Here is a 22,762-nt window from a genome sequence, read left to right on the forward strand (position 1 = left end):
ATGGGCTAGGATACTATTGAATGAAAAGTCAAATATTAAAAATGTACTATAGAATCTATCAACTGTGTTTCCATGTTGAATCACCTCCATTTTGCGCTTTTAGGGCTCGGTTTCTGTCTATATTACAACAACTAAAAATAAAAGGATTCACCGACCTCCCGTTAAACGAAACAAATGATAAGAAACCTCACCTATAAACCAAAAAGGGAAGTAGAGGGACGAAAAAAAATAATTATACCTCTCTGGAAAGTTAGAGAGGCTAGAAAAGTTCGAGATACAACTCCGGCTATATGGGGAGCGAGAGTGGGAAAAAGGACGAAATAATTTTATAGTAAAGACAGGTGAGAAGTGAAGAAGGGCAGTGGAACGGATAAACCAAAAGAGTACGAGATGAATGTGAAGCAAGCAATTAAGGCGTGAGATGGTCTGCTGCGCCGTGAAGAAAAAGAGCGGCAGTAGGAAATATCGCATACAAAGACTCCATCCACATCTTGTGTGGAAAGACAATTAACTAATGATATGAGAAAAAGGGTAAATGCCAAAGCGTTAAAGCGCCTGTGGCAAGGCATGTAGAGTACAAGGGTCCGGGATTTTCATGGAAGAAAAAATAAATAAATAGGATTGAGGTGTTAAGAAAGGAGTAAAGCATTGACGTCGAGATGACATCAACTTTTGGAGGGAATTGGGCGGAGAGAAGAAGAGAAAGGCTGGAGGAGATGAAGAATAAGAGGTAGCTGAGGGCAGTTCCCGCATTGCGTGCCGATTAAGAATCAAAGACAAGAAAGAACCGACGTCCTAGACGTCCGCAGAGGATTTGCTGTCGACTCCAGCCTTTTCCGAAGAGTCGGAAAGTCGACACCTTTTAGCATGAGGTTCTGCGGGTTCATCCTTAGATTGACCCAGTTCTTGTTCGGATAAGCGGCCTTCAAGCTCGCTTATCCTACGTTTTAGCTCCTCTTCTCGCTTTTGTGCCTCTTTGAGTGACTGCCGTAGACGAGATTCAGAGTCCTGAAAGAGATCATTTATTAATTCCAGTTCATTGACACGGGTTTTTAAGGATGTGTTTGCTGCAACCAGGTTCTCGTATGTCTGGGGCCCGTCAAGATGGCGTTCGTTGGAAGATGTGGAGCCCGGGGACGGGTGTTGCAGCTGTAATGAAGCAAAGTTTCCAGACGGGGTAAAGTTGGGGTCCGCGAGACCAACGTTGTCAAACATATTGTGGGGAGGGATGCTGGTTGAGCCATGAAAGTTGGGCGTATCCGTTCGTGAGACAGGAGAGTTTGAGCCGTCAGAACGGCCTGGTGAAAGCTTCCTTGAAGCACGAGCGTAACCATATGGCGTAGTGGCGTCTGATCTCGGAGTAGTTTGGTTGTTTGCATCGGCATTGGCCTGCAGCGGGAGGTAAAATTAGACTCTCAGTCTATTAACAAAAGACAAACACCCAAGTACCTTTCTCTTTGGACCCTGGCCAGAGGTTTTCACCCGATTGCGACTTTTTATCACGTCCGTTTTCAAGTTCATAGGCCGCGGCCGTCCGTGTAGCTTGAGAAAGAGGCCACAAGCGTTACAGAGCACAGAACCCATCTCATCTCGACGCCATAGCGGAGTCTTGGAAGTACCACAATTCTGGCAAACAGACTGCAATTGGACATGGCCTTGGTTAGCTAGAGTCGTTGCCATGGTGCTTTTGCATGCAGGGATCTCTCGTGACGGATCGTGTATGTTATGTAGAAACCAAGGCAAGAATTGAAGAGAGGAAGAAGGTTTTATAACGCGCTTGAAGCTAGATCTTTGGAGGTGATAAGGAGAAAAGAAAGTTGGACGTATTCGGCGATAAGAGAAAAAAAAGTGGTTTAATAACCGCCAAGCCTTTTTTTTTGGGTCCTGCTATCCCTAAATAGGAGAGCGGTTGATTGCAACCAGCAAGGGGAAAGGTTGGGGTTGTATATATAAGAAGGGGCGTGGGAAGCCTGTAGGCGAGATGGAATGGATAGGTTTGGTCTGGGGTTGTGCATGACGACTGCTTACCGTGGTGCTACCGTGTCCTCCGTTGGTTGCGGTTGCAGCAGACGTTGCATAATTTACACTTTGGCTGGCATTATGGTTGTTGTTCGAGTTGTCTGCGTTATCATAGGCCCTATAACGATCAGAGAGTCAGCATATCTTCATAAGATCGGTTGAGCTAGGCCATTGGCCGTGGTATACCCAGGTACTGCCGACCCGTTGACCCATGTGCCGGCTCTGATCGGGGGTTTCTGTCGTCAACATACCGTATATAGGAGGTCTGATCAGAGGCAGCAGATGCCAGAGCAGAGAGTCCTGCAGCCGAAGGGGCATATTCTGCCGCTGAACTCTCTGGATATTCGGTGGTTGGGGGGAAGGACGTCGTTGAGTTGGAAGAATGGTAGGCCTGGGCCGACTCGGCACCCTCGAACTTCATCGAAGACGACCCATCGCCTTCCTGAGGCGACGTGAAGTCGGGAACATCTCGAACTTGTGAGGATGACGAACGTAATGCCGGGTCAATGGCAGATGTCCCAAGGGACATGGAAGCTACTGCGGAAGCCGTGGTGAAGGGATGTACTGAGGCACTAGAGGCCTCAATTAGCAGCAAAGGTATAGAAGGAGAAAAAGAATATAGATAATTCGGGGTGGAAATATAGTAAAGACGCAGGGAAATGAATATAAATGGGCTGTTTTTCTGGGATGAAAATGAAGATGATCGAATGGAAACAAAAAAAGCTGGAGAAAGAAGATAAAGCAAAGTCGCGATAAAAAAAAAGTTGTTATCAGAACCGATAAGTTGCTTAGTCATGTAGCAGTTTATCTTAGTCACATGCAATGCATGACTAAGCTGACGTAACATTTCTATTCTTAATTTTTATTGTTGTTGTTCACATCGAGCGGTTTAAGGGGGTGATTTCTTTTGGGCGTTGGACAAGGCAAAAGGATTTCTTATCTCTCTCTTTTCTTCAGGACCATTAGTTATATCAACTCCCACTGTGTTGCTGTCCAGGAGTCTTTGTTCTTCAGCAATGTTTTAGACCGCCTGGTTCGCTGCATTCAGGGTCCCTAGTTTCAAATGCTTGTCAAGGGCGCCTCTCTCTTCTGCCTGACTGATAAACCATCCGGCCACCACGGTGATGGCGCCAAAACACCGCCCAGCGACCTCGGGCTATGCTCGTCTTTCCCAGGCAGATGCCCATGATTACCTCGACGAGTCCGACGATGAGAACCGGCGCCCTTTCCCTCCTGTGGCCTCGAATTCAGCTCCTCGGTTCGCTTCCATTCAGTCCCATAGCCAGAGACATGACACATCGGACGTGTATTATAGACGCCAGCATGGCCGGAACCGAGCTCGCAGTAATTCTTCCGGAGTCGATATCAAGGCAATTAACATGCGGTTGGAGAAATGGGCTGAGGAAATTGCCTCAAAGTTCAAGATAAATCGGGTACACGGGAAGACTTCAGAGGAAGAAGAACTCGAAATCCATCATTCTGTCTTTCAACCATTGGAGGGCATCCGCCCGGTCACGGCAGCGTCTCTAGAATCTGACCATGGTAGCGGTGACCGAATGACAAAGGCTGAATTCGAGCAGGTTGTGGACAGTGTTAGGACGGCCATTGAACTTGGTGTTCACCCGAAAATGATCTCACAGGGAAGCTCTGGCAGTTACTTTGCGAGAAATGCTCAAGGGAAAGTCGTTGGAGTGTTCAAGCCCAAGGACGAGGAGCCCTATGCCTCACGGAACCCAAAATGGACTAAATGGATACATCGAAACCTCTTCCCGTGCTGTTTTGGTCGCGCCTGTCTTATCCCTAACCTTTCCTACGTTTCGGAAGCGGCTGCATATGTTATAGACACCCAGTTACGAACACACCTCGTTCCTTATACTGATATTGTCTACCTGTCCTCTAAGTCTTTCCACTATGACTTCTGGGACCGACGAAAGGCCTGGTATGGCAGGAGACCCTTGCCTCCCAAGGTAGGCAGCTTCCAGGTCTTCCTCAAGGGCTTCAAAGACGCAAACGTATTCCTCCGAGAGCACCCTTGGCCAGATCAACCAACCACAGGGTTCCGCGCTGAAGATGCTCCCCGTAGGAAGAAGAGAGGTTGGAATGATACCTGTGCTCCCTCAGGTGCTCAATCTGATGACGAAGAAGGAAATGAAAACCGCCGCATGCTCGGAGCAAATACACCGCAGGATACTTCCGAACATCATAAATTCTACTGGACTGAAAATCTGAAGCAGGGCTTCCGAGAAGAGCTTGAAAAACTAGTTATTCTAGACTACATCATGCGAAACACTGACCGTGGTCTCGATAACTGGATGATAAAGATCAACTGGAACACAGAGGAAGTTGCCATTGTATCAGACCCTGTCCGCCTGAATGAGACAGACCATTTGGGTGACGATGAGCCAATGCCACCTGCTCGTCCAGTCTCTGTGAACTCGCACGGAAAACCCTCCCGTTCGGCTCCATATCGACGCCAGGATGCCATGACAGCAACTAGTCGTTCTGGAACGCCATCAAACGCAGCCGAGTTAGCTCAGGCAACCCTTTCGATCGGTGCTATAGATAACAGTTTGTCTTGGCCCTGGAAGCATCCTGATGCTGTAAGTGATTTTTATTCGACTGTTCTTCGCTCGGGCTCGATCGTACTAACAACGTGTATAGTGGCGTAGTTTTCCATTTGGCTGGCTCTTCCTCCCAGTCTCCCTTATCGGCCAGCCGTTCTCACAAAAGACTCGTGAACATTTCTTACCACTTCTCACATCCACAGCCTGGTGGACTGAGACTCAAACTGCACTCAGAGCAGTTTTCAGCCAGGACTCTGATTTCAAGGAAAGCATGTTTGCCAGGCAAATCGCTGTTATGAAGGGGCAGGCATGGAATGTTGTTGAGACCTTGAAACAGCGGGACCACGGGCCCCTTGAGCTTACTCGGAGAACCAGAGTATGTGTCTGGGACGACCTAGTAAACGTCCCTGTCGCAATCCCGCTTCGTACGCCCTCGACCGATGCCCACACGCACCGAGCCAACGGGAGAAATCAACACCATGAGGAAATGGACATCGGAGCCGCCATTTCCGCCGAACCCCGAGGCCATCGGGATCTCTTGAGCTTCGGGTCACCAACGAGCGAACTACCGAACCCTAATCGATTTGAGCTGTCTCGTGACCGGGCGTCGATGGATTCTAGCGCAGCAGACGGGATAGTGAGCCCCGTGTCGCTTGACAATTCCCGCCTTCGCAGCATTGAGAATTTTGAGGAAGGTGGCCGCAAACTTGCCACAAGCTGGGCCCCCACGGCCGCTCGACTAAACGACCAACATTCCAGACGCAGGTCACACATTAACGGCAAATCTCCATCACACAAGAAACGCAATTCCATATCCCAACGCCGAGACAGTGCGTTTGACTTTGGCGGCGATGACCTTGAAGGCGACCTTGGCTATGCCGCTGCAGAGGAAATGGACGGCCACGAACGCAAGGTAATTGTCGAAAGACTTGAAACCGTCAAAAGCAAAAACCCCGTCTTTACCTGGTGGTAACCTCTCCTTCTTTTCCCCTACCGTTCCTTATATTACCTTTCCTTTCCTCATATCTCTCTGACGTCGATTTCCCGGAACGTATACATCTCTCGATCTATCATTCCCGCCTTTCCTATTTTTATCATTATAATGGTCCCCTCCCGTTTTCGCCTATACGCTATGCTTTTCCTTATCGTTTTACATTTTATACCTCTTATAAAAAGATCAAAATTGTTCTTTGATGATATGTGCATGTGGAGTTTAGCGCTGCTGACTGTTGACTGATGATGGCATAATATACGCCTCTAATATGTGACCCATACTGTTTCCTTCGAAGTTGTACTATTTTCATTTCATGGTGTTGACCATAGAAGCGATTATCTTGGTTTCATGGGAATGGCCATCTACATTTTACTGCTTTGAATGCGTTTTGATTTCTGTCTGTACATTAGTTTTGTTATGACTTTGGAGAACCTTCTTTTCTTATCTTATCTTGATTATATAATGTCTTCACATGACCCTCTCTGGCGCTTGGCTTATCCGCGCTAGCCGCCACCCATCTTTTTTTATCTTATCTCAATTTCGAGCCTCGATCTTCACTGCGTCACTTTCACCCTTCACGCCAGCACTGACTTGGCTTCACCTCAGACTTGCCTTCATGCGTCGAACGGACTCGCCGTGAAGGCAGAGACGACGGGGAACTGCGCTGCTGGCACTTCCAACGCGGTTCACTTTCCTTTCATCCCTCCAATCCACGGCGATTTACCTGCAGCCTAGCTCTGTTGACTCACACTTACACTCCTTGCCCGATGGACCAACCCTCGCGGTAACCAAAATTGGCCCGTCTATTATACTCTTCAATAAATCTTCTCCCGCAAACCTTCGCACCCTCCCGCGTCCTTCTCCCATTCGAAAGCTCATCGAGAGACTTAGATACGCGACGATGAGCATCCCAACTGCAGCCCTTCTGTTGGATCCAAAGGCATACAAGAGACAGAATACAACTGGTAATACCTCACCTTTCATTCATCAGCTCGAGCACAGTTGCGCAATGGACAGTGGACAAGTACTCAGAATTCGACACTCAAGCGAGCCACGCATTTCGCTTCCTGTTGCGTCATTTTCCCTTCCTCAGAAGCGTCAGCCTATAGACGACATAAATCTACTCGAAATAATAGATACTCACACAAATTTCAAAGGTCGATCTACTCCAGGAAGCAATAATAAACCTCCTGATGCCCAGGGACCCACTTCGACCGGAGCTCCTGTAGGATCCTCGTTTGACCCGAAGCTGCTACTCGGGCCTCGACAATACAAATTCCCCACGAGACCTTCCCCAAATACAAACAACCTTCACGATTCGAGTAACCTCAGCCACGGCCGTAATGGGGTCAAGATACCTACTAATACTGCATCTGGTGGGGCAGACGGCGGGGACCTGCAGCCAGAGTCGAACAAATCACCTGCGGTGGCACATGGGAATATGATCGAAGATATATACGGGGTTGAAAGACGAGAAAACCAGCCGCTGAAGCGAATCAAGGTCGATAATAAGTCCTCCACAAGTAATTACGATGGACCGGAAGCAAGATTTTCGACCTCCGGTACCTCAGCTCTTGGGAGCTACATGAAGGAAAAGCCAGATGATGAAGGTCGAACCGCTGTGACTACCAATAATACCATTGACCTTACGGCAGGTGAGTATACATATTATTCACTTATCACTTTAGTAAGGCGATTAAACTCACAAATATTCCAGATAAAGACGACAAGAACGACGACGATGTCATATTCGTTGCTAACAAAGATAGAGGAGCAGAGGAAGTGTGTTATGGTAAAATTGAAGGGGCGACAGTACACGCACACATCGTCCCGGCTCCCCCAAAATCCGTATTTAGCGGAACAACGGCAGACTGGCCTTCCATCCGGTGCCAATTAGTGCGGAAACGAAGTCAAAATATAACAGTTGAGGTTCGAGACGTCACTGGTCGCTCGTTTGGAGTTTTGGATACCCATGTTTCAACCGCTTTGGCGCCTTTACTTGATATGACTTTTGACTTGAGAACCCAAGCCCGCCTCGACGTCCGTAGGAGAAGGCCAAATGAATGGCCCGGCCAGGCATGCTCGGAATTATTCCGTATCTCAATAAACCTATACGGCCCCAGACGCGTTGCTGATAACATTGGACGTTTTCTAAGCCAGAAGAATATCTGGCTGGGTTTTCCAAATGCTGTCGAAGCTGGAATCTCAACTTACAATCCCCATGCTGAGAGACGCCGGTTGATGGCAGTTGCGACTCAGCAGCAACAGCCACAGCAGTCTACTAGATATACTGTTCAGTCTGAAGTTCGTACTGCTGAAGAGATTAGCAACGCCGTTACAAAGATGTTTGACCAGCTTCAGGGTGCCCAAAATCTTCCTGAGATAGATACCCCTGAGTTGCTAAGCACGCAACTCCTTCCACATCAAAAGCAGGCACTTGGATTTATGATGGAGAAGGAGAAGCCACGCAAATTGGGCCCAGATGAAGCAGACAACAACTCACTTTGGAGGGTTGAACATAAAGGAAATGGGCAGCGCATCTACCGCGAGATTATCAGCGGAGTGACACTCACAACGGAACCACCTCAGATCCTAGGCGGCCTACTGGCGGATATGATGGGGCTAGGCAAGACTTTGAGCATCTTATCTCTTATATGCTCGTCACTGCCTGAAGCGGCAGCTTGGGCTCGCAAGAAATCTGCCGACTCGTCCATGATCAATGCGAAGACCACCTTGCTGGTATCCCCCCTCAGCGCCGTCGGTAACTGGGTGAGCCAAATTAAAGAACATATTAAGGATGACGCCCTCTCGGTCTATGTTTTTCATGGACCAAATCGAACTGAAGACCCCAAAGAATTGGCACAATACGATATTGTCATAACTACCTACACCACGGTTTTAAGCGACATTTCTGGCAAAAGTTCTAAGAGAAAAACTAGCCCGCTTGTGCAAATGAATATGTTCCGAATTGTCCTAGATGAAGCACATATAATCCGAGAGCAAAGCGCGGCTCAAAGCCAGGCTATCTTCCAACTAAATGCACAACGGAGATGGTCTGTCACCGGAACCCCTATCCAGAACAGACTCGAAGACCTTGGAGCAGTTTTGAAGTTCCTGAGGCTTTCACCATATGATGAACGAGGTCGATTTGCCGCTCATATCGTCTCGCCTTTCAAGTGCGAAAACCCCAACGCTATCACCAATCTGCGTGTGCTGGTAGACTCGTTTACCCTTCGACGAGTAAAGGACCGCGTCAACTTACCACCTCGACATGACAAGACTGTTATGCTCACCTTCTCAGAACCAGAGAAGAAGCTTCATGATTTTTTCAAGAAGGAATCTAATGTCATGATGAATGTCGTCGTTTCTGAAACCCGTGAAAAGACCAGCGGTAAAATGTACCATATTGTCTTGAAGGCCATGATGGTACTACGGCAAATCTGCGCGCATGGCAAGGAGTTATTGGACAAGGAAGATCGGGAACGGTTCCGAGGTCTTACTGCAAACGACGCCATTGACGTAGAAGCTCTGGATGATGATCATTCTATGACAGCCGCCAGTCGAAAGGCATATGAGATGATATCATTGATGAAGGAATCATCGATCGATGCCTGTGTTCGCTGTGAAAATTTCATTGCCCTCCAATCTGATGATGGCCCCGGTGATAAGAATGCAATGGTGGCAGCCATTCTTCCCTGCTACGACCTTTTGTGTGCTGACTGCTTTGCGCCGATTGCGCCCAAACTGGACGAAATGGCCGGTAAGCCTGTGCAGGTTTCCTGCGCTTTCTGCAAAAGCGTAATAGCTCCGGCCTATTCCGTCATAACTACAGCCGGCTTCGAAGAATATCAAGCCTCGTTGCTGGAAAACAAAAAGAACCGGAAACAAAGCAAAGAATTTGGACTCTATGAAGGCCCTCATACCAAGACAAAAGCTCTGATTTCAAGCCTTTTAGATACGGCTGAAGAAAACAAAAAGTCACCACACGAACCACCTATCAAAAGTGTTATATTCTCTTCTTGGACATCACATCTCGATTTAATAGAGGTAGCTCTAGAGGAGAACGGCCTCACAGGTTACGCCCGTCTGGACGGTACGATGTCACTAAAGCAGCGGAATTCAGCGATAGAAACCTTCTCGAAAGACGATGATGTTACAATCCTTCTAGTGACAATAGGCGCTGGCGGAGTAGGCCTCAACCTAACTGCGGGTTCCATGGTTTATATCATGGAGCCACAATACAACCCTGCCACCATTGCTCAGGCTATCGATCGAGTGCATCGTATCGGCCAGACGAGGGAAGTTACCACAATCCAATATATTATGAAGGATAGCATTGAAGAAAAGATCACTGAGCTGGCGAAACGGAAGCAGAGACTTGCAGATATGAGCTTGAATAGAAAGATGGATAGAAGAGAGATGCAAAAGGAGAGACTCGAGGAGTATAGAAGCTTGTTCAAATGAACGCTCATCCTCGTCTCATCAACATCTTATACAACTATCCTTCGCCCGCCTCCCCCCCTTTTTTTATTTAATTCTTTCTTCTTTTGAACATTTTACGACCGATATAGATGCCAACTTTGGCATGTATTCGGACTAACGACTGATATTTATGACCAGGAAGAAAACTGTATCAGGGGCTGGAGTTATTACGGGATCCAAGATGGCTGTTTTTTTTTTTTTTTTTTAAATTCCGGCATTCTTCATACAAGCAGTGATGAAACCTGCTCTATCATGTTTCCATTCCCCTTTCTTTTATCCCCTCCCTTTTTTTTGATACCCTCTTACTTTGCATTTTATATCTGTCAAAATTTCATTTCTTGCCCTCTGTCTTATATCAAAATTTGCCCCAACAGGAACCCCATTCCTTCTCTACCAATTTGACACTGTATGAAGGCTGAATCGTAAATAGCCGCAGCAGAACAGTCTCTAGAATACGGATTACTTTGCAGACTTAGAAATAATATTTCCGGGTGTCCTTAGCCTAACTGCAAATGCAAAGGTCTAGGTCCGTAATGCCTTCAAGGTAGAAACACAGGGGTATCATAAAAAACACTCGAATCACACTCCATGCATCGAGCTTCGTTATATCCCCCGGCTGACAGCTTCTAATAGCCCATCGACCCTCTCGCTAGTTTCCTCATCTGCCTCCGTTTCTGTCTCCGCACCTTTTCCGCCAACCGTAACTCATCAGCCAGTTGCCGTATTCTAGCTTCTTGCTCTGCTTCACTGCTGCCTATACCAGGAAGCACGCTGATAAGATATTCAATCTGCTGTTCCTTTATAATTAAATCTCTAGCCAATTCTCTCTGTCGTTGAGCAAAAGTGTTCGGTGAATCGGGCCGTGGCGGAAGGTCTCTGTTCTGCTCTTGAGCTCCCCCACCTGCACCATCTGCTTGCTGCTGTTGTTGCTGCTGCTGCTGCTGATCTTGGCCTCGCGCTTGTCCTGAGGTAGGCTGGTTAGCTGGAGTGTTTGGCGGTGCGTTTTTCGGTATTTTCTTCAACTGAGGAATCGCGGTTGGGATGTTTGATGGAGGTATGGCGGGTGAATGGTCATGGTAAGTTGTGAGATAGCAGAGAGTAGCGTAGAATTGAGTCGCCAGCTATATATCAATATTAGCATCGTGTCCATAATTAAAATAATGCGCGGTACTTGTGCGATATTGGTTCTTTTCATACCTGATCGAGGCATGTTTGAAGCTGCGTGAGAATATCCGCCATAGCTGAGTTGTAAGACGTCCGGCGTGAGTAACCGAGAGATGAAGAGTATTTAATTAACCAGCGCAATAATATCTGTCTTTCGTGTCAGAGAGTAGCTAGCAGCAGTAGCTCTTAATAGTAGTGTGGATAGTTGTATGTTGAGCTCGTATGAAACGGGGAACAAAAAGTTCATTCGGGGAAAAAAGCTTCAAGCAACCAACAAGACAACCATGATATACGGAACTACAGCTTCACGATGCTATAGAACAAGCATCTACAGCTCAAGTCGCATCTTTTCAAGGCTCTTGTCTACAGAGAAGCCTTCACTGCCGGTTCTACCAGCTCCATCGAGCTCTCAGCATCATGACTTGCAGTCATTCCTCGACTACGCACAGAGAAACTCGCTCTCTACGCAGAGCACAACGTACGTAGGAACTCTTTACGAATATACAGTGAAGCAGAGCCTACGGAGACACTTCATCAACCTCGCTCGCATTGGTGGCCGTTCAGACTCCGGCATCGATCTCGTCGGTACCTGGTCTCTGCCACCATCATCTTCAACTCATCCGCTACGAGTACTGGTACAGTGCAAGGCAGTCAAGGCAAAAGTTGGGCCTAATCTGATACGAGAGCTTGAAGGGACCTTTTCTGGTGCACCTGTGGGCTGGAGGGGAGAAGGTATTTTGGGGATGCTAGTCAGTACGCGGGATGCTACGAAGGGAGTTCGAGATGCGCTCATCAAGAGTCAATATCCGTTGATTTGGGTGCTGGCTGATTTGGATGGGTCAATTAGGCAGTTTCTATGGAATAGGAGAGCTGCTGAGGCTGGGCTAGAGGGCTTGGGGGTTCAAATCAGGCATGGAGGGGAGACGGATCCTATGAAGAAGACCGTTGTCTTGACTTGGAATGGAGAAGAGCTGGAAGAGCCAAAGGAGTCATGAGACAGCTTGGATGCTACTTCAACAGACTTATCTAGAGCGTTTCTTGGTCCATAGCTGTCGCCTGGACCAGCAATATACATTCACTCGGATGATCACCTAGTCACGCTTCCAAGAAGCCAGCCAGGACTAGACCCTATATATAAAAAGGTGACTCTCCAATCCCGAACCCAATTCCAATCACAGGTCGTTTGGTAGCCGAGATGCATATGGTCACGAGTGGTTGATGGTGAATCCCGGATCCCTCATCCCAAAACCATTCACCATACAACATTCATGGGGTAGACGTTTGCTGTACGTTCCGAGCCTATTCATTGATTCCAACCTGGCTTTGGCCACCCATTCTCACCCCCGCCCTTCTCCGGCCACCCGTCAGGGACAGCTGCATAAGTGGGCAAAACGTATTGTTTCTCACACCGGGCTGGTGTGCACTTCAGATCACACAAACCAAACGTGAAACAGTAACATTCTCCAGCCGGTGGACAATATACCGGTTTCTTCTGCATGATTACTGTCAAGACAGTCAGCATCTATAGGATAGGTCGAAGAAGTGTGCAAACGTACTGTGCCACATGTACTCCATGATTCTTCCACTGATATCATCGGGCAACTCAGTCTCGATAAGCCATCTCCGAATACGCTCATAGTCAGCCTTGGGCCTCAGCATGATCTGCTCCCGTGTGGCAGCAAACTGGGACGAACATGTTGCACCCACTTCCGCAGGGACTTCGGCGCCTGGGAATATAGTCTTGAATACGGTTGCAAAGGCGAGTTCAGTCTGCTGGCGGACTATTGGTCCTTCATCCACGGGCTTCAGCGGGTGTAGTTCTACCGGACAGCCTGGTATCCATGTACATCTCAGCGGTGTGTAGCCTGTCTTGACGACGGCCGGGAGACGTAGTTTGCTTATAATCGAGGCCCCATCTGATGGACATTAGCATTTGTCCTCTTTCCCCCTCTATCTATAGTCATATACACATACCGTATAATGGATCATCGTTATGCCATTGATATCGCTGGCCATGCATAAAAATTACGAATTCCGGCAGCTTGTCATATCGATCTATAATATACCTAGAGACCGGAATAAGTAAACAAATAAGCAAAATGTCAGTCCATGTTCAACTCGTAGCAATAACAAGGATATAGTATCAGTCAGGAGGGGATCTCTCTCACGTCAGATAGACCATGGCTTCTCTTCCCTTATTTATAGGGACAGACAGACCCGGATTGTTTGTAGTGTCGGCGTCAGCTATGTAGATATTCGACTTCCAACCAGGCAATTGCTCTCGTATCCACGAAACATTGTCCGACTTAACGCTGGCGACGACCAGCTCCTTTGAAGCTGTCGCTATCTTCCTCGAGTCATCTGGATGTGGTCGTTGCTGTGAGCTGGATATGGCACGGCTTCCAGCCGGCGGTTTGAAGAAGAGATAGTAGAGCGTGAAGACGGTCGTGATGGATATAAGGATAAACAGCTGGTTTATGCGTTGGGCTTGCCGCGGACGATGGACATGCATAGCTTCGTCTTTCTGTTTATCAGACGGTGTTTATATAAACTGTCATTCTCATGGTTATTCAGTTGTTCACTCAAGTTGTTTCGTCGTTTAGTTGCTGGTGCAGATTTTGTGGCTTAAGTTGGAGATCATCAACCAACGGTAGAACAGACAGCGAATACTCAAGCATTTACCCCCATATTACGGTTATAGATGATAGTATACGATATATCATAGAATGATACTTAATTAATAAAACCATACGTTAAGCCAGGACATCATAATTGTAGCTAATCATAGAAATTTCGTCTACAACCAAGTAGAGAGAATCAATAGAGAAACAAATACAAGATATTCAAATACACCATAAACTCCTTCATCCGGGTATCAAAACAAGGGCTCAACTCCATGTCCAGTTCATATATACCAAGTCAATGTCGTGACGGGAATCTGTATGCACCACTACATGGCCTGCCAGAAGTAATTCGCATAGAAGAATCGTGAGAACTTTGGATCGATGTTCACGACATGGACGTCTCCCTTTCGTCTATTCCGGATAATAGCCTTATTATAATTCCCTGCCTCGTCGGTGTCAACATCGATGCCTAGTGATCGATATATCTTAAGCCGTAGTCTACACATGTCACCGATCAGTATACGCTATTATAAGCCAACGTTCAACAAAAATTTCTTACATGGTTGCATCATCTGCCTCGCGTTCTCTTCTCGTGAGCTCATCTCCCTCGAGGCCCTGCGCGTCCAGCTCCGCCAACCGGGCCTTTAGCGACTCCAACTCTGCCTCTAATCGCTCACTCTCGATCTCCAGCTCAGACGCAGCCTTTGCAATCCTGAACTTTTCCGTATCCAGCTCCACGATAGATGCAGCATGGCGAGCGGGATCGTGTGACTCGACCGTTTCCTTGTGCTGGGCGTTGAGCGTGCTCAGCTGGCGCGAGAGCTTGCGTAGTGAGTTTTCCACTTCCTGGAAGCGCAGTTCTCGAGACTGCTGGAGCGAGGAGAGAGAATCATTTATGCGCGAGAGAGCAAGCTTGTCTGGTTGGATATTGAAGTTGGTTATGGTATGGTGGATGAGCTGCAGTGGTCAGTCAGAATTGTGCGTTGTAGTATAATATAGTAGCAAGGAGATTACAGCGGCTGGGTCTTCTTCAAGGAGCATCTTGAATGGCTTCTCTCGGGTCTCGTTGGTGGTTATTTAGCTAGTTGTTGATATAATCGCGATGTTGATGTTTTTCTGTTGTTGCAGCAACTTTGAAGAACTCCAGCTTTTTCTTTTTGATCCCCGCAAGAAAAAACGCCACGAACAAGACAGAGAAAAATTCATCTTTGCTTCCACGACGGTTTAGCTACGGGGAGAGGCTTTCTTTTGATACCTTGTACATCCTTTGCGCAAGAGATCCTCGGTCTGGATGATGACTTCGTTACCTTGTAAGTGGCTATGCACCAGGCTCCCGCATTTCTAACAGCTGGCTGACGTTGACCTCTTCATGTATAAAGATGCTGCGGACGCCGAAAGGTCGGTAATGACAAGCACCTGTGTGTATATACTCGAGACTGACAGCTATGGACAGTCCCTTGAAGCCAGCAGAACTCCAGGTCCTTCGGGCTCAGTACGAGAAAGAAGGTGAATACGTCGGTGTCCAGACCAAGTTCAACTATGCCTGGGTATATATATACACTACTCTTGATATCTTGTTATAATACCCAAGCTGACGATTCAAAGGGCCTCATAAAATCCAACTCCCGGCCAGAGCAGCAAGAAGGAACTCGACTGCTCTCTGAGATCTTCCGAACAGCCCCAGAGCGACGACGAGAGTGCCTCTACTACCTTGCGCTGGGCAACTTCAAGCTCGGCAACTACGGCGAGGCTCGAAGATACAACGATCTCCTCCTCGAACACGAGCCAAATAATCTACAGTCGGCCAGTCTACGAACACTGATCGATGACAAGGTCGCCAAAGAAGGGCTGGTAGGAGCCGCCATCATCGGCGGTGTCGCCGTGGCCGCAGGCCTGATCGGTGGACTCATCATGAGAGGAGCCAGGAAACGATGAACTCTGATGCACATAAATGATGTCTTTGGTTCTTTGGTTCTTATGTTGGTCTGACTGTCTCCTTGATGTACTCTCTTGACTATGATCTACTTGTTCCCGGCTGTACTTTTTTTTGGCAAGCATCTGGATGGGCGTTCCGTTGGCTTTTTGAAGACACTCTGTTTTCCACTGCCTCTATTCTTGGCCCAGCGAATAATGAATATATCTTCTTGAATTTTATTCTACATTTTGATGTCTTCTTGATGTCTTTTCTGCATCTGCTTCAAAATCGCTGACTAAGCAACAACGTCATATTTTCGGTCACCAGGAAAAAAAAAAAGAACAAGAAAGCAAAGAAAAAAAAGAAGCAAAGAGAAGAAGAAGAAGAAGAGAAGAAGAAAAGAAAGAGAGGAAAGAGAGGAAAGAAATAGAAACGAAGCTTTGCGAATTTCGAGGACTCTTCGCATTCCCTACCGATCACATTCCCTAGCCTTGTCACTGGCCGTTTGTCCCTGCGCATCAAACTTCTTTGGCCACCGCAAAACGCCAGCGACATCTACACTGCCAGCCACCCTCAACGCTGGCTATAGCCTCTTTCCGGCGATCTTTACGGGCAATAATACTCTATAATACACTATAGGTCGTGCCGTCTTGAGCAAACCATCTTTCGTTTCGCTATACCCATACGAAATTCTGGAACCAGCCGGTGTCGTGGGGCGCTTCATTAACATATTCCTGCGTCTGCCCCGCCAAATGTTCATTATCGCCTTCCGTTTCTTCCTTGTTCGAATCGTTTAATATACGATATATTGCTCTTTCGACAATAATACTTGAAAAAGGGGCTGGCTCCCACCCTTCCACAGTTTCTAGTTGTTCTTTATATCTCTGCAAACATGGCTGAGCGGGTGCCAGGAGACCAAGTCTTCTGCCATGAGTGTGAGTACCAATGGCCCAGGAGCGAGCATGGACTCACCTGTCCTCGCTGTCATTCAGAGTTTGTTGAAATAGTGAGTATTTACTTTTTTCTCCCTCGTGGTAATTAAACGATCAGTTCCACTAACTGTCATATATAGCTTGAAACTACAGAGCATGATGAAGACGATGATACCCCCGAAATCCAACAGTACCAGCCCTTCCCACCCAACATATTCTCCAACTTTAATAACTTCTTGCCTACCCGCCAAACATACCACGCAGAGAGCGGAAATGGGCATATCACTCGCCACCACTACCAATCCAACGATGGCAGATTCCAATTTACAAGCACAACTATCAGATCTCCAAGTAGCGGCGGCATCAGATTGGGGATGAGCTCAAATCCGAGATATGGAAGCGGCGCTGATGACTCTCTCACACCTATCTTCAGAAGCTTCAATGCAATTCTTCAGGGGATAGCTGAAACCCAACCCAATAGAGGAGGGATCCCGGCAGGCTATGGGTACCAAAACCCAAATCCACAGCAGAGTAATAATTATCGTGATACCGATCCTCCCGAGATCCTAGGCGGAGGACTACATCCGCGAGATGCAAACCGGCCACAGGGGAACCCGCAGCCTTTATTAAACATCAACGAGTAAGTCAGACAACCCCGTGTTGTTCTACAGCGACATGACCTAACATTCCTCCCAGCATTCTAGCTATTATGCACGGTGCTGCAAACCCGAATTATCGTGGCGGCGGTATCCCCATTGTAAGCCCTATTGCTGCCATCGCCCAAGCTCTAGGAATACAACACCACGGTGACGCTGTTTATTCTCAAGAAGAGCTCGACCGCGTGATATCCCAGCTGGTAGACCAGAACATGAACGGAAATGCACCGGCTCCAGCCTCTGCGGACGCAATTCGAGCTCTACCAAAGGTCAAAATCGACAAGTCCATGTTAGGCAGCGATGGCAAGGCGGAATGCTCAATATGCATGGATAGTGTTGAGGTGGGCACAGAGGTCACCATGCTGCCATGCAAACATTGGTTCCACGACACCTGCATTACGGCCTGGCTGAATGAACACGACACATGCCCACACTGTCGACAGGGGATAATGGCGACTTATCAACAGGCGAACGGAGGTGCACAGCAACAAGGCCAACCCCCACTAAACCCTACAGCTGGCCCTCCAGGAAGTTCTAGAAACCCATATATCGTTCCTTCAAGCCCTTCGACAGAACAACCGTCCAGCATCCCTAATATTTCTCGAGAACGTGACCAGTCATCAGGCCAAACAGGCTCGATATCTCAAAATTCAAACACAGGAAATAATAATACACAGCAGCCCAGCGGTATAGCCGGGTGGATGAGATATCACTTTGGAGGAGGCAGTTCCTCCTAACCCTCCGGCAGTTCATCATTCCTACTTAACATCTCCTTTTGCAATCATGATTTATTCTATACCCAAGCCGGCTTATTACCTCCATTTCCACGGGTTTCTTTTCGTTTCTCGGCTACATAAAAATTTGGACTTGGGTTTGCAGTTACAGGAACGATGACCGGGACCTTTGACGGTTCTCTTTGCTTGTTATTTCGAATATCATTAGCTCTTTGGCATCGTGGGGCGGACCTGGTGTTTTTCTTCTCATTTCTTACACATTTTCTTTGTTTCTTTGTGATGTCTCCTCTCTCTTTTCTTTATCCTAGCGTCGGTATTCTATAATATATTTATCCAAGGTAGCCAATGTCTGCCCCTATTGAGACAGCTAGCCATAATGTATAACTATATTCAGAAAACATCCTGGTCGTTATTCTACATGTACTCACATATCCAATTGATATATGAACGTCACAATGATTCATAACTCTTCTGCCCAGATCATCCCCTTGCTCCGAAAAAAGCCCCACGGCCTACAGTTTTCCCTTGATATCCGAACTGAACACACCGTTTTCAACAGCCAGCTGTTTGAAAACCTCCTTAAACACACCAGCCAGCCATTCGAAATCACTCAATTCCAGATACACCTGGGCACTAAGTCTGGTCCAGATGGAGCCAGCATGCACATAGCAAGGAGACATCGTATGATGCTTGAGAACTAGCTGCTGTTCCATCCATCGACAAGCACGCACTGCATCTCCCACTTTGACAGCAGGCCACTCAGGTCGAGATAGTTTACCCTGAGCAACCTCCTGGTCGTCGACAATAGTGATGGGAAGCCGTATATTTGCAAACGCACATTTACGGAATTCACTCTGCTTCTCTTTCTCAGGGTCGAACTTGCCGGTGCCAGACGAGCAGAATTCACCGAGGACATCTGTGCCGAATATCTGAGCAACGCGATTCCCTGCCTCGAAGGCAAGGGTTTGGCAGTAGTTCATAATTTTTTCTTCACCGCCACATACCTCGTTGCGGTACTTGATGGATTCAGGGACGCAGAGGAAAGGTAGATCATCGTTTGTGCCGGTGAATTCGAACTGGAGCTCAAAGTTTGACTGAGTGAAGAAGGCATCTATGGGCTTTGAGAAAGGTTCTTCCGGTTCACCTATCTCAGAGCCGGTTTTCATGATACCCGGGACAGGCTCGAAGCCATGGGATGTCGGGACAGTAGTGCGGATGAGGTGTTGGTTGCGGACAGGGACGTAGAATACAGCGCAGCCCCGAGGGACGAAGAGCCATCTGTGAATGTATAGTTAGCAGGTTGATACAGAGAGCAGCCATTTAAACATGGATATTACATACTTGTGACAGTTGCTCACGAAGAAGTCTGGATCCAACTTGGCTAGGTCCAAAGGGATGTGTCCGACTCCGTGTGCACCGTCGATACAGCTTAGGATGCCTTCCTTCTTGCATACCTCCGTGAGTCTCTCGAACGGAAGCCTGACGCCAGGACTGCTGACGATGGTATCGAACACAGCGACTTTAACATTCAGCCCTTCTCTTCTAGCTTTGTTCACTGTCTCCATGAACCTCTCTACCAGCTGCTCATGCGTGATAGGGAACTCATACTTGACCTTGCGAGCGCGCACCGGAGTGGTTTCCGCCAGCGAGGCAATGGTCTTTTCTACCGCCCCGTACACGGTAGAGAAGTAGACGATGATATCTCCCGGCTGGTAGACGATGTTCCGCAGAACAGTGTTGATGCCTGTGGTAGCATTCTTGACGAAGACGGTTGAGTCGACGGGAGTGTTCAGCAACGATCCCACTGCCTTGCGAGACTCAAGCAGGTAGAATGCCAGCTCGAAGCGAAGGAATCGATCCGGGCTTGCTTCGAACTTGTCCTGGAGCTCACGGAACTTGTTCAATGCATGGCGGGGGAAGGTTGATCAGATCAAAAAAACCCGGGAGAGACGAGAGGGCGCCATGTACCGAACGGAAGGATAGCGGCAGAGACGAAGATTCAAGTTTCTAAAGGTCGGTTCTAGAGGAAACTGCTTGAGCAGCGAATTACCGAATGGTGCGGGTTGATATTTCATGCTGATACAGAGTAACCCGATTCTTGATATAGCTTGATGACTCCTTTCGAGCGTAGACCTCGGGGCTATCTCTCTCCTTATATAGTCGAGAGCTCCCTATATAATAGCAGTCTATCATCTATGACTTATAAATGCACCCCCGCGTGTACTCTGACCTCGGCCGTGTTTCTGGTGTGGAGATAAAAACTAGCTACTTAGTGTGACCAAACGTCGAAGATGAAGCCAACAAATTACATAACATCGGCCCAAAAAGGCATAGAGTACGAGGCGGCTGCAGCTTGCATGGATGTTAGTATATATAAAAAGCATGTAACATGGAGATGATGAGTTGGAAAAGGCAGGGAGACAGTTTGTCATAGGGCGTGTTCGCTAACTCGACGAATACTAGAGAAGAGTGATTATAGAATACAAGAAAGACATGTATGTAATTAAGGCTAGCAAAATGTAAAAAGGCAGACAGACAGACAAGACGGATGCAGTACAAACGGGAGAAGAAGATGGGAAGATGATATGCACTGTGTATGGAAACGCCGTCTATCCAACCCTCTCCTCGCAAGATAGGTAAACAGGGGACCGCTCTTTGCTTCTCGAAAACCATCATGCCATATCGTATCATGCCAACATCAAACAACCACTCGAAAGCAGACAGGTAAAAAGAGCTTATCAAAAAGAACAGAGTCAGAGAACATCCCAGAGAGCCATTCATCGCTTGCCTTTCTTCTTGGACACGACCTTGAACGCCGCGTTGCTGGTTGCTTGATCCTCGCGGCTGGCAGCTGCATTGCCCTTCTTGGCGACTTCGTTCCAGCCATCTGAAGAATTCTTGGATTCGACAGGGGATCCGAAGGCTCCGGAGGAAGCAGGATCGATGATACCCTTGTCAGCTAGCTTACGGCGCCTGATGAACTCTTCGGCAAAGCGTCGGCCGTCCAGGGTCTGGGAGTTGGCGTACACGGAATCCGAGATGATTTCTGACTCGGGTGGTAGGAATAGAAGCTGTTGTACAAAGTCGTCCACTGTAGATATATATGTTAGAAAAGGCATGTATCAGCGACAGCATAAGCGTCCGACTTACCATTAATAGAACTATTCAATCCCTTCTCGAGGGCTAGTTTGGCCCATTTCGCCAGCTCTTCGGTGGGACGGTTGGCCTGGGCTGTAGTAGAGTTACCCATGCTTGCATTTCGGGTCATGATGGTTTTAGGCTTAGTAGCTGGGGTCGGGCTTGGAGTTAGGCCGGGAACGTTTCGGGAATTAACAGCGTTGGAAACAGGTGCAGCCTTGGCCTTTCCGCCAGCTCCTACAGTGGTCCACGCACCGCCGGAAGCAGTCGGAGTAGGCTGCTGAGCAGTCATCTTACCCGCAAGCTCGGCATAACGCTTTCCAACCGGCGCCCCAAGGGGGTTAGCTGCGGATGCGGCGGCAGCAGCAGCGGCAGCGGTGCGCTGTTTACGAGCCTCCTCTTCCTTTTGGATCTGGGCCAGCGTCTTCTTCGGTGCCGTGTTGGCGGCGACTCCCTGGTTCTTGCCACCTGCTGATTTAGACCATGCGGAAGATGCATCTGATGCAGGGGTGTTGGCAGATCCGCTTCGGGCCCAGTTGGCGGTTGACGGGAGGCCTGGAGCAGGAGCAGGAGGTGGATTCGCGCGCTCTTGTTCAGCCAAGGCCCGACGTGCAGCGGCAGCAAGCTCCTCGAGCTTTGCGGCTTTACGAGCTTCGGCTTCCTGGATCTCACGAAGAGATGGTCCCTTGGCGGCTTCGCAGTGCTCCTTCGCCCATGGCGCCACGGAAGTGGTGTGCACTTCACTGGGGGTTTGGGTCTGAGACCGGGTTTCGGCTGCAAGGTTGTCTGCTACGTGTTGGCGGTTACGCTGTGCGGCCGGGGCTGGAAGAGGAGACTGTGAAGGTGGTGGTGGGAACGGCTGTGGCAGTCCGTTGTCTACCTTTGCCCAGGGGGATTCAACCTCAGAAGAGGGAGCCTGGGCGTTGAACTGCTGCTGTTGCTGTTGCTGCTGAAGTCTCTGTGCCGAAGCAGCATTTTGCACCTTTTGGGTAAGGGTAAGCTCCTGGTCGTTGCCCTGGTTGAAATGAGGCTGGTCCTTTGATGCTGAGGATTGCTCATGTGGTCTATGTTCCTGGCTGGCTTCTCGATGGTTGGCTGGCTCCTCAGTACGCCGAACAGGGATATCCTCATCCGCGATCCTCAGGGCATGGAACTGTCGAACACGCTCCTCTCTGGCTTGCTGGTCGAAGATGGACTCTGGATGAGCCTTGTTAAAATTCTCCTGCTCCTGTTGGAGGCGGCTACGGTCCTGCAGCATGGTGGAAACGGCCTGGTTGTGTGCCTGAGTCTGGGCATCCTGTGGCCCTGGAGGGAAAGATCCAGAATTGTTGAAACCAAATTGGCCTGTTCCCCTGTTGACGTTCATTCTATCCAGCAAGACAGGTAGTTCATCCTGCCCTGCGCCAAAGTCCGGTGCCCCGCCTTGGGGCCCTGGAGGCCCTGTATTCTGTCTCATAGGTCCCTCGAAAAAAGCTGGGACGGTATGAGGTGGCTGGATAGGGGCTTGCATAGGTGTAGGCTGGAAAGCAGCGGGAGAGAA

General features: G+C 48.4%; 11 protein-coding genes across 11 annotated transcripts in view; 5 read left to right on the plus strand and 6 right to left on the minus strand.

Annotated features, from left to right (window-relative positions):
* Positions 1 to 795: 795 nt before the first annotated feature.
* Positions 796 to 2,548, minus strand: MCYG_04277 (GATA transcription factor; the record flags this gene model as incomplete). Its single annotated transcript, XM_002846494.1, has 3 exons — positions 796 to 1,389; positions 2,029 to 2,137; positions 2,271 to 2,548. The coding sequence occupies 3 exons, from the start codon at positions 2,546 to 2,548 to the stop codon at positions 796 to 798; spliced, it is 981 nt and encodes a 326-aa protein (XP_002846540.1).
* A 595-nt stretch (positions 2,549 to 3,143) lies between these two features.
* Positions 3,144 to 5,556, plus strand: MCYG_04278 (phosphatidylinositol 4-kinase LSB6; the record flags this gene model as incomplete). The annotated part of the gene is made up of 2 exons (XM_002846495.1): positions 3,144 to 4,619; positions 4,681 to 5,556. 2 exons carry the CDS (start codon positions 3,144 to 3,146, stop codon positions 5,554 to 5,556), a joined length of 2,352 nt encoding a protein of 783 aa, XP_002846541.1.
* A 922-nt stretch (positions 5,557 to 6,478) lies between these two features.
* Positions 6,479 to 10,041, plus strand: MCYG_04279 (transcription termination factor 2; the record flags this gene model as incomplete). Its single annotated transcript, XM_002846496.1, has 2 exons — positions 6,479 to 7,232; positions 7,295 to 10,041. The coding sequence occupies 2 exons, from the start codon at positions 6,479 to 6,481 to the stop codon at positions 10,039 to 10,041; spliced, it is 3,501 nt and encodes a 1,166-aa protein (XP_002846542.1).
* A 644-nt stretch (positions 10,042 to 10,685) lies between these two features.
* MCYG_04280 (conserved hypothetical protein) lies at positions 10,686 to 11,298 on the minus strand (the record flags this gene model as incomplete). The annotated part of the gene is made up of 2 exons (XM_002846497.1): positions 10,686 to 11,180; positions 11,257 to 11,298. 2 exons carry the CDS (start codon positions 11,296 to 11,298, stop codon positions 10,686 to 10,688), a joined length of 537 nt encoding a protein of 178 aa, XP_002846543.1.
* A 209-nt stretch (positions 11,299 to 11,507) lies between these two features.
* Positions 11,508 to 12,218, plus strand: MCYG_04281 (conserved hypothetical protein; the record flags this gene model as incomplete). Its single annotated transcript, XM_002846498.1, has 1 exon — positions 11,508 to 12,218. One exon carries the CDS (start codon positions 11,508 to 11,510, stop codon positions 12,216 to 12,218), a length of 711 nt encoding a protein of 236 aa, XP_002846544.1.
* A 308-nt stretch (positions 12,219 to 12,526) lies between these two features.
* On the minus strand, positions 12,527 to 13,735 carry MCYG_04282 (conserved hypothetical protein; the record flags this gene model as incomplete). The annotated part of the gene is made up of 4 exons (XM_002846499.1): positions 12,527 to 12,726; positions 12,780 to 13,139; positions 13,198 to 13,278; positions 13,441 to 13,735. The coding sequence occupies 4 exons, from the start codon at positions 13,733 to 13,735 to the stop codon at positions 12,527 to 12,529; spliced, it is 936 nt and encodes a 311-aa protein (XP_002846545.1).
* A 438-nt stretch (positions 13,736 to 14,173) lies between these two features.
* On the minus strand, positions 14,174 to 14,888 carry MCYG_04283 (kinetochore protein spc24; the record flags this gene model as incomplete). The annotated part of the gene is made up of 3 exons (XM_002846500.1): positions 14,174 to 14,345; positions 14,407 to 14,804; positions 14,862 to 14,888. 3 exons carry the CDS (start codon positions 14,886 to 14,888, stop codon positions 14,174 to 14,176), a joined length of 597 nt encoding a protein of 198 aa, XP_002846546.1.
* Positions 14,889 to 15,216: 328 nt separating this feature from the next.
* Positions 15,217 to 15,782, plus strand: MCYG_04284 (mitochondria fission 1 protein; the record flags this gene model as incomplete). Its single annotated transcript, XM_002846501.1, has 3 exons — positions 15,217 to 15,245; positions 15,301 to 15,394; positions 15,453 to 15,782. The coding sequence occupies 3 exons, from the start codon at positions 15,217 to 15,219 to the stop codon at positions 15,780 to 15,782; spliced, it is 453 nt and encodes a 150-aa protein (XP_002846547.1).
* Positions 15,783 to 16,654: 872 nt separating this feature from the next.
* MCYG_04285 (ring finger protein 126) lies at positions 16,655 to 18,087 on the plus strand (the record flags this gene model as incomplete). The annotated part of the gene is made up of 3 exons (XM_002846502.1): positions 16,655 to 16,768; positions 16,835 to 17,334; positions 17,391 to 18,087. 3 exons carry the CDS (start codon positions 16,655 to 16,657, stop codon positions 18,085 to 18,087), a joined length of 1,311 nt encoding a protein of 436 aa, XP_002846548.1.
* A 509-nt stretch (positions 18,088 to 18,596) lies between these two features.
* Positions 18,597 to 20,159, minus strand: MCYG_04286 (conserved hypothetical protein; the record flags this gene model as incomplete). Its single annotated transcript, XM_002846503.1, has 3 exons — positions 18,597 to 19,362; positions 19,426 to 19,979; positions 20,025 to 20,159. The coding sequence occupies 3 exons, from the start codon at positions 20,157 to 20,159 to the stop codon at positions 18,597 to 18,599; spliced, it is 1,455 nt and encodes a 484-aa protein (XP_002846549.1).
* Positions 20,160 to 20,861: 702 nt separating this feature from the next.
* Positions 20,862 to 22,762, minus strand: part of MCYG_04287 (GYF domain-containing protein) — a gene marked incomplete at both ends in the record, with an annotated part of 4,952 nt that continues 3,051 nt past the window's right edge. Inside the window, 2 exons of the mRNA XM_002846504.1 lie at positions 20,862 to 21,175; positions 21,235 to 22,662. Of these exons, the coding sequence (XP_002846550.1) occupies positions 20,862 to 21,175; positions 21,235 to 22,662 (1,742 nt within the window). The remainder of the gene's footprint in view (positions 21,176 to 21,234; positions 22,663 to 22,762) is intronic.

This window comes from Microsporum canis, genomic scaffold, assembly GCF_000151145.1.
Source record: "Microsporum canis CBS 113480 supercont1.4 genomic scaffold, whole genome shotgun sequence".
Taxonomy (NCBI): domain Eukaryota; kingdom Fungi; phylum Ascomycota; class Eurotiomycetes; order Onygenales; family Arthrodermataceae; genus Microsporum; species Microsporum canis.